This window comes from Hipposideros armiger, unplaced genomic scaffold (assembly GCF_001890085.2).
Source record: "Hipposideros armiger isolate ML-2016 unplaced genomic scaffold, ASM189008v1 scaffold_807, whole genome shotgun sequence".
In the NCBI taxonomy this organism is placed as follows: Eukaryota; Metazoa; Chordata; class Mammalia; order Chiroptera; family Hipposideridae; genus Hipposideros; species Hipposideros armiger.
This window is the reverse complement of record NW_017732157.1, coordinates 201,340-211,493: the sequence shown is the minus strand read 5'-3', so window position 1 is coordinate 211,493 and position 10,154 is coordinate 201,340. Positions and strand designations below refer to the sequence as shown.

At 39.1% G+C, this 10,154-nt stretch overlaps 2 protein-coding genes across 2 annotated transcripts in view; both read right to left on the bottom strand.

The window, feature by feature from the left end:
- Positions 1-256: 256 nt before the first annotated feature.
- OR10G3 (olfactory receptor family 10 subfamily G member 3) lies at positions 257-1,198 on the bottom strand. The gene has a single exon (XM_019628750.1). It carries the CDS (start codon positions 1,196-1,198, stop codon positions 257-259), a length of 942 nt encoding a protein of 313 aa, XP_019484295.1.
- A 6,869-nt stretch (positions 1,199-8,067) lies between these two features.
- LOC109374258 (olfactory receptor 10G2-like) overlaps positions 8,068-10,154 on the bottom strand; it is a 5,654-nt gene continuing 3,567 nt past the window's right edge. Inside the window, exon 2 of the mRNA XM_019628718.1 lies at positions 8,068-8,087. Within this exon, the coding sequence (XP_019484263.1) occupies positions 8,068-8,087 (20 nt within the window). The remainder of the gene's footprint in view (positions 8,088-10,154) is intronic.

Genomic DNA, 10,154 nt, shown 5'->3' with positions numbered 1-10,154 from the left:
GCTATCTTCTGAGTGGCTTTAGTCTCACTCTTTACTCTTGTAGCAGCTGAGGGTTGTTTACCTGGGGGTAGGGGTGGGGGACATTAAGGAACTGCTAGAAAGTAGTATTTTACCTAAAACTGTGTTTGATCTTGATGTATTGATATTATATGGCTACATAAAAGAGAAAAGTCAGGAAGAAAAATAAAACTCACTGAAATCTAAACATTAAAATAATTGTAAATGTGAAGGTTTCCCCAGTGGGAGACAGGTTCTTTCAAACATCACTGTTAGTCCCAGGGCCTCCTATTATTCTCTTCAGGGCCAGCTTCACCTCTTGGTTCCGCAGAGTATAGATGAAAGGGTTGAGAAAAGGAGTGATGGATGTGGGGAACAGGGCAGCTGCCCCATCCAGGGGGTTGTTGGTTCCAGGCCTCAGGTAAATGAAGGCACAGGGCACATAGTACACGGTTACCATGGTTACATGGGCTCCACAGGTGGAAAAGGCTCGGCGCCGCCCATCAGCCATACGGATTCTCAGGATGGCTAGAATGATCTGTACGTAGGAGAGGAAGATCAGGGAGAAGCAACTGGCAACCACCACTCCGATGTTCACAGAGGTCACCAGCTCGTTGACTGTTGTATCAGCACAGGCCAGCCTCAAAACTGCAGGGATGTCACAGAAGAAGTAATCTACCTGGTTGGGCCCACAGTAGGGTAGATGAAAGGTTAGGATGGCCTGGACAGCCCCATGGATGGATCCTGCCACCCAAGTTCCAGCTGCAAACAAGATACTCAGCTTAGCATTCATGAGCACCGGGTAGCGCAGGGGCCGGCATATTGCCAAGTACCTGTCATAGGCCATCAGGGTATAGAGGAAGCATTGGGTGCTGCCCAGGAAGTGATAGAAATAGAGCTGAGCGACACAACCACCAAATGGGATGGGTTTGACACCTAAAGTGAAGTTCATCATGAGACGAGGGACAATAATGGTAGAGATGCCCATGTCAAGGATGGAGAGAATGGCAAGAAAGATGTACATGGGACGGGTGTGGAGCTGCTTGTCCACCCAGACAGTGATTAGAATAAGCAGGTTCCCCAGCTGAGTCAGGGTGTAGATCAGCAAAAAGAACACAAAAAGAAATGTCCTTAGCCTGAGTGGGTAGGGAATTCCTGTCAGGATGAACTCAGTCAACAATGTACTGTTGACTCTTTCCATCCTCTAGAGAGATCCTACCTAGAGAATAGACAAAACAGTAGTTAGCATGGAGATGAAAATGAGAAGAAATTAGAGAAAGGGATTGTAAAAACCAGGGACAGGGGCAGGGAAGTGGGGAGAAAATAGGTTTTATGGTAGGAGTTGGATTGTTTTGTAAATAAAGTTTTATTGGAACAGTCATGCTTATTTACCTATATATTGTCTGTGGCTGCTGTGGTGCTATGTTGGCAGAGTGGAGTCATTGCATTTGGCCTGCAAAGCCTAAAACATTTGCCCTCTGGACCTTTACAGAAAATGTTTGCACCTAGAGCACTTTGGGCAAAGACTAAGGGTTTACTGGGAATGACACATATGGGAAAAGATATTTGTTTTGTTAAATGCTCTGCCAGTTCAGAAACTTCCAGAGGCCACTAGCTCATTCTTTTCTCTGCCAGGGCATAAACTTATATAAAGTGGGGAGTATGCAGAAAGGAAATGACAAAATTCCTTTCCCCCTTTGTAGTAGAGAGAACGGAATAGAATTTTGATTAAATGGTTAGTTATGTATAATAGTGCTTGATGCCATATAAGTCTACTCTCCAAGTTCTTTATAGAAAAGCATACCATGAGACTGTAAGCATATATGTAAAGTTGTGATTGGTACTTGGTGCTAAGTATTTTATATATATATATATATATATATATATATACACACACACACACACACACACACACACACACACACACACATATAATACTTTTGCCTTGGGACATGGTAAAGGAAGAGAGGAGAGAGGAAGCAAAGAGGGATGGCCATGGTGAGAAGGCAGGTGGCTGCTCTGGTCTGGCAGACATGGAATGCTACAGTGTTTTGAGGTAGAAAAGGTCTGATGTTAAACTCTGCAGATTTAGAAACCTGATTTGGTCAGGTTTCTCTGGGGTAATGAGGCATTGGGAAATCAATTCACTCTATTCAAATACCTAAGAGAATGACTTGTAAACCAAACAACAAACTTGATAATCTACAGTGGGAGATCTCACTTCCATGACTGAAATGGTGTGGGAGTGTCACAGTAATTGCCCAGGGCAACCACTTACTAATATCAAGGTCCCTGGAAATCAAATTAGGAATCAGATGTATATTTCTGAATTTTGAATCAGGGCAAAAGGAACTTGATGGAGCACACAATTTAGGCTTCAATAGCTCTCAATTAATTACACCTAGTAAATTACACAGTACTGTACCTTTATCTTTATACTTCAAGCTTCCCTTCAGATGCAATACCTTTTTCACCTGGACAGTATTCACCTGGGGATACATTGACAAAGTTGACAATTACTCTTATTATTTTTTTTCCTGAGTTTATATCTCTTTTAGATTGCCTTTATTAGTTCTAATAGCTTTCTTCTTTTCAGCACATTTCTTAACATTTTAGGGTTCCTTAATTATTTTTTCTTGTTTATTTGCCATACTGTTTTCTTATTTGCAGTGGGGAACATTCTCTGTTCTCTGAATTATTCTTTCTTTCTTTTTAAAGATTTTATTGGGGAATTGGGGAAGGGGAACAGTGTTGGGGAGTGGGAGAAGGGGAACAGCCAAGTTGTTGTCCTTCAATCTTAGTTGTGGAGGGCGCTGCTAACTCAGCTCCAAGTCCAGTCACCATCTGGCTGCCTGACGGCTGCTTGCAGCTGTTCAGTGCAAGGTGCCATGTTCAATCTTAGTTGCGGGTGGGCATAGCCCACCATCCCACGCGGGAGTCTAATTGGCAACCTTGTTGCTAAGAGCACACACTCTAACCACTGAGCCATTCAGCTGTCCCAGTAGGCAGCACAGGGCAGCTCAGCTCAAGGTGCCATATTCAATCTTAGTTGCAGGTGGGCTTAGCCCATCATCCCATGCAGGAATCGAACTGGCAATCTTTTTAGGAGCACGTGCTCTCATCAGCTGAGCCATCCTTCCACCTGTTGGCAGCTCAGCGGCAGCTCAGCTAGGACGCAGCTCACTGGCCCATGTGGGAATTGAACCGGCGACCCTATTGCTTAGAGCTCCCACTCTTAACCAAGTGAGCCATTTGGCCGGCCCTGAATTATTCTTGTGTAACTATTTTTGCTTTGAGGAAATTTCCCATAGATAGGGAATTCCAATCCACACATATTGTGCTGATTCTTGTGTGTTTTTAAAATATATCTTAGGCCAGCTGGATGGCACAGTTGGTTACGAGTGTGAGCTTTGAGCAACAGGGTCGCTGGTTCGATTCCCACATGGGCCAGTGAGCTGCACCTGAGTTGAGCTGCTGCTGAGCTGCCAATGAGCTGCCAACAGGCAGCCCGATGGCTCAGCTGGTGAGAGCGCGTGCTCTTAACAACAAGGTTGCAGGTTCAACTCCGCATGGGATGGTGGGCTGCGCCCCCCGCAACTAGATTGAAAGCGGCGACTGGAAATGGAGCTGAGCTTGTGCCCTCCACAACTAAGATTGAAGATCAACAACTTGACTTGTAGCTGATGGGTCCTGGAAGAACACAATGTTCCTCTTCTCCAATTCCCCAACACTGTTCCCTTCCCCAATTCCCCAATAACATCTTAAAAAATATACGTATGTCAAAGGTTTATTAACTCAAGAATGAGCAAACTAGTTAAAATATAGAGTTACCAAGAGCATTTGAAAGACAGGGTATTTATAGGCATTAAAAAAAAAGTGTTAGGATAAGGTTTCCAGGTTATTACAAAACTGGTTACAGTACAATGAAACCATCTCCTTTGGAGATATTTTTCTTATGAAAAAGAAGTCTACCAAGTTAGCATAGTATCTCATAGAACCTAAACTTACATTTCTTTAAATTTATATTTTTATATTGAGGTATAATTTACATTAGCATTATATTAGTTTCAAGTGTACAACATAATGATTTGGTATGTGTATATGCTGACTTTTGTTTTATTCAACCCAAGAGAATGTATTTCCTAATCTTGCCCTTGGGCTTTAGAGCCATCTTAACGGGAGGGTCATGGGAAGGAATGTAGCTCTATGTGTAATTCTGTCTTTATTAGGTGTGATTTCATTCTAGTTGCAATTAAGTGTTCCTCTATTTGTTTTTTTAACAATTTTCCTTCCCCTTTAGTTAAAAAGATTAACAGGGCAACTTTTTTGTTTGTTTGTTTGTTTTTACCTCTGATTTGTCATGACCTTCTTCACCGTGCCACTGCCATTATTATAGATCTCCAAGCATGAAACTTGGTATTCATTGGCTGAATACCCCTCTACTTACTCTGATTCATTGATATCCCAGATGTGGCTCTGAGATGCCTAATTCATTTCAATAACAAAACTGGAGAGAGAGAGAGAGAGAGAGAGAGAGAGAGAGAGAGAGAGAGAGAGAGAGAGAGAGAGAGAGAGAGAGAGAGAGAGNTTTTCATGCAGCCTTTTCAGCACTTCCAAATAGTAAACTTGGTTAACTGTTTGTCCAGTTGGTACAAATTCATAATGAGTAATCCCTCTGATATCAAAAAAATTTAGTAATATTGTTTTGACTCTTGATTTGGACTGACAGAAATTTTTAGTCATGGAGAACTGGCTGACTTCCATTGTGCACTTTGACACTTTGTTTCAGGGTCGTATTGGTACACCCATGTTTCATCACCAGTGATAACATGGCCCAAAACTTCATCTTGCTTCTCCAAAAGTTTTTGGTAAACTTGGACTCTCCTTTGCTTTTGTTCATTGGTGAGCTTCTTTGGAACCATTTTTGTACACACCTTTCTCATGCCAAAATTTTCAGTTAAGATTTTCATAACCATTTTTCTATCGATATTTACTTGGTCTGCTGTGCTTGTCACAGTCAGCTGACGATTTTGACACATAATTCGATGAATTTTTGCAATGTTTTCATCAGCTCTGCTCGTTACTGGCTGCCCTGGCCTCTCTTCATCAGTGATGCGTTCTCTCCCCTCAGAAAAACGTTTAATCCATTTGTACACTGTCATTTTTCTCACGGCATTATTCCCATAAACTTGGATTAACTTGTCCAAGTTTAACTTGTCCCTGATTTCACTTCACTCTTGCCAAGTTTAACAAGACATTTAATAATTGTTGGTTGTTCTAATTCAAGCTCAGACATTCTCACGATGGCACATAAAAACATGCAACAACAATAATGAACACCATTCAACAAGACACCGCCCGCCACATGTTGATATGAATACAGCTGTGAGACATTGATATACCAAGGCTATGAAACCTCACCGAGCTGTTTGTACAATGCTTCCAAAGTAAGCACACAGTGGCAAGTTCGCGAACTTAATTGTCAAGCATCATACACCTGCTTCTACCTTTAACTTTAAGCTTGTTTAGAATAATGTAGCAGGGGACTCTGAAAGTGAATCCTAGTATATCTGAACCACGGGCTGCTAGAAGGAAAGATGAACTCTCTCTCTCTTCTTTTTCTTCTCCTTTCCCTCCTGTCCTACTTATCCTGTGGCTCTAAGGGTGGAAGATAGAATTTGCTTTTAGAGAAAGCTTTTTATTCAAAGGAAAGATTCTTGGTGAGCACTTTTGTTTATGCAATTATAAGTCATATATTTATTCATTTATCCCTGGAAGGCTCTGAAATTTGTGAAGTAAAGGGAAATGCCTCTGCTTGAGATATTAAGATTCCATTTAATTCTGTAAACTCTGTTTTCATTTTTGTATTTTTTGGAGGGATTATTTTGATATTACTTAACTTTTTGGTGGATTTATCCACCAAAGTTGGAGCATTTTGGAGAATGTGGGATCTGTGGATTTAAGGAGTAAAAGGAAGATCAAGGAGAACTCTCTGTGGAACAGAAGACTGAGGCCTTGCATTGAGGTAGAGGGTGGGGTGGGAAAGACATGGCCTGTAGGAAATCTCCATAAAAGCACTAATGATGGACATAAGAAATAGTAAAATCTGGTATCGAGCTTAAAGATTTTTCTTTTTCTGAATTGTATTTCTTGTGTGCTATCCCAAAGTCTTTGAAGTTTATTGAACACTATAGCTTATATATTCTGTGTGTAGAGGGAAATGCAGAATTTCTTTCTCATATGTGAATTCCTCTTTCTCTTAGTACATCTTAGTACATCTATTTATTTCTGTGTATATTTTCCCTTTAACCTTGGGTGTTTAAATTCTTCTATCAGCTGATTTTGAGTCATCCTTTTGGGATAAATAAGATGGACTTGGTGGTAGGGACTAGGAAATAAAGGTAAAATGGATGGTTTTCATCCCACAAGTATTTTACTGGAAGCCTAATATGTGCTAGACACTTTCAATTACGAGGAGGGTGAAATCAGTGAATAAAATATCCCTGCATTCATTTTGTATCTATTCTAGTGAAGATAGAGAAAGAATAAGACCTTTTAGAAAACATGCCTTTGAAAATATAGGAGAAATAAACTTAACCCTCAGAACTGGACTTCATTGTCTTTTAGAGGAAGAAAGATAAGATGTATAAAAGCAACGCTGATGTCATGTGTTTGTTATTAATTTTTTTTTAAAGATTTTTATTGGGGAATTGGGGGGATGGGAACAGTGCTGGGGAATTGGGGGAAGGGGAACAGACAAGTTGCTGTCNAGAGAGAGAGAGAGAGAGAGAGAGAGAAGTAGGGAGGAGAACATGGCACTAATGAGACCTCAATGGACTAGGGTGATATGAACTCACAAAATGATGATGGTATTTTACATCTCTGTAGTGTTCTTATGATCCTTAGAAGAGTTAAATGACAGAGGAGTCCCATAGCCATATAGTGCTAGAGTAAGGACTCCAACTACGTTTTATGGTTTCCAGTTTAGAACTTTTTCTACATTTTACTTAACATTACTTCTAACAAATAAGCCAAAATAATGTAATGAATCATATTATTTCAGGTTGCTAACTCATTAGGAGTTTTAAAAATTCATTGAAACATTAATCATCAGTGTCCTGAGGCCACAGCTTTGTCTTGATCTAAATAACGATTTTAAGAGTTTGGTGGTTCATTCTGTCAAAGACTTTAAACTGGTGTCACTGCCCCCTATTTCTAAACCTTAATGTAGTAGAATTAAGTGCATGTTCTAAAAGCAAACAAGAGTCAAATTTTCTTTACCATGAATACATAAAGTAGCCCATCTCCTTTCGTTGTCTGGAATTCTATCACACTGGGTGTTTCTTTAAAAAATAGAACGTTGCTGGGGGCTTAGCAATATTTTCATTTTACAGAGACTTTGACTGTGAAGATATTGGTGCAATGTATTTTTGAATGGTGATATGATACCAAATATAAAAGGTCATCTAGTACAATCATGTTTGAAAAAGATGGGACTCATTAGTGGACCACAAAATGACTATAAATAACAATGTTGATCATTAAAGAAATTGTTAGTGATTGATTTACCTATGGGACTAGGCACCTTTACTAATGAGGCAAAGGACATAGGCTTGACCTCACTTCAGCAGAGGATATTTGCTTAATTCTGGTCCCAAATTACATACCTAACTCTAGTCATCCATCTCTCAAATGGCCATGAAGAAAACTTTAAAAAAATAATTATTTTTTGAAAATAAACTCAAAACACTTTCTTTTAATTTATAAAAGCATCTCAAATATTTAGAAACTTATATAATTTATTGCTATTTTTCTGAATTTTACAATAAGACATGTAAAACTGAAAATAATCTAAAGAGGAGTAAATTGCAAAGAATATATACATATATACAATGAGATGAGAAAATTTGAGTTACTAAGTCTAAGAAATGAGACTACAAGTTTTCATTAAAATATAAAACCCTTATTAGCAATGAGTTTGAACTATGTGTTTAAAACATTCACTAACACAGAAATCAGATTACAGTTTTACTCACACCCATCCTTCAAACTGTGGGCAGAGAACCTGTCTTACAGGTAGGAGAAGGGACCTGACAAAGACCAAACAGCAAGGAGTAAAGTTGGAACAACCACAGAACTCCAGATGCTCTTACCTGCTTGGTTGGTGTTGAATCTAAGCAGAGAATGAATCTCTGAAGAAGAGTAGTTTTGGAGAAAGATGTAACCAATGTAAGGCTTAGGAAGAGAGTGTTATTTTGATATAAAATGGCTAAATGGTAGTGCATAGTTAGACTTAGCAGAACAATAAAAAATTTTTTCTGTGAGAGCAGAAAGAAATATATTGAATAATTAAACAAGGAAAGACATTGAGAAATAAAGTGACTGAGAGTGGAGAAACTATTTGCACAGTGTTTGGACCTATCGTTTATCTGTATATGAAACTCACTCTGTGATCATCTATATTTGGGAATATCTTCCTCTCTTTTCAGCACCTCACCACATCAATGATCAAGTCCTGTAGGTGATGTTTAACTCTGGAAAATAGGATCAGACAATGGTAGGTGCTACTTGAGGAAGAGAGAACCACCTTTACCTGGAGGTGTCAGTATCCATAGAAAATCCTTTTGCAGTCCGAGAGAAGAGATATAAATCTGTTCCTAGAAAGATTTCAATGATTTTGAACCTAATGGGGTCAGCAGTAGTTATTGTGAAGAGCTCTTGGCAGAAGACACAATTAATCAGCTCTGGCTGGATCAAAATGAAGGACTAAACTATTGAAACTTGATGTAGTATTTGCCTGCTTATTTGTAGATGTCCTCTTCCAGTTTCCTTATATATTGGGAGAATAGTTGTGGCTTCCACTGAAGGTAACTGCTAAGGTTGGTCTCTCTTGTGTTCTGTTACTTCTTTTATTTTCCCCAGAGTCAATTACAGTGTGTGAGACCTTTAGTTGCGGGATATTATAACAGCACCCTTGTGGTAAGACAAGACTAATATTCATGGTTTTGTTTCCTAGGAAACTCCCTTATTTTTAACTTTTTAGAATTTGGTAACACAGGTGGGACAAAGTCTGTGGGGTTTAACAGGGTTTATTATTATGTGATTTCTTTTATTTTCCAAAAACAAATTTGGGGGGAAGGGGAAGGAAGGACAGCTAATGTGGTTGTCATTGGTCAAAAGATGTTTTTTTATTGGTACATTCACATTTTATGAAACTCATATTTTTTTAAATTTCCAAGGTGCTAACATAGATCTGCATAGACTAGGAGAAACAGAATCTCAGGGTTAGAGGGACATGAGAAGCCATCCAACCCAACTATCTACAATATTCTAAGTCATGCGCCCTGAGCAGCTATTTTTACTAGTATTTTTTAGTCCTGTTTCTTTGAATACTTTCAGATTGGTCTGATTTCTTTTCTGCTAGTCTGATCTTTGAAACGATCTGAATCCTTTCTCCAAACTTTCTTCAACAGTCTAGTAATGGTCTAGATCTTAAGGTAATACCCTGAATGCGATGTTTCCCCTGCCCCCAAACTTTATAGTAATCTCTATAGCTCCCAAGTCACGTTGGTGTTGAAGTGTCTCTAGCAAAGGTTGGTAAACTTTCTGTAAATTCAGATAATAAATATTGTTGACCTTGAGGACCATACAGTCTCTATTGTAACTATTCAAGTCTGTCATTGTACATGAAAGCAACCATAAACAATATATTACAAACGGCATGGCTGTATTACGATAAAATTTTATTTGTAGACACTGAAACTTGAATTTCATGCATCATAAAAACTTATCCTACTTTTGTTTTTTTCAATTATTTAAAAAATCTACAAGCTGTGCTTAGCTTGCAGGTTATACAAAAAGGAGGTAGCAGGCCAAATTTGGACCACAGGAGAATAGAGGTAATCAGGGTAAGAAAAAAACTTGTTTGTGACAAGTTAGTGAGAGGAACTGGCTAAAAGGGATATGTGTGGGTTGATGGAGCCAGGTGAAAACGTTTGTTTTATCTTTTCACAGCCTTTTTTTTTTTTTTTTTTTAAATATTTTATTGGGGAATTGGGGGAGAGCTCAGCAGCAGCTCAGCTCAAGGCGGGAATCTAACCGCTAGTTGCTCAGAGCTCACACTCTTGAGCAAGCTCTTAACCAACTGAGCCACTTGG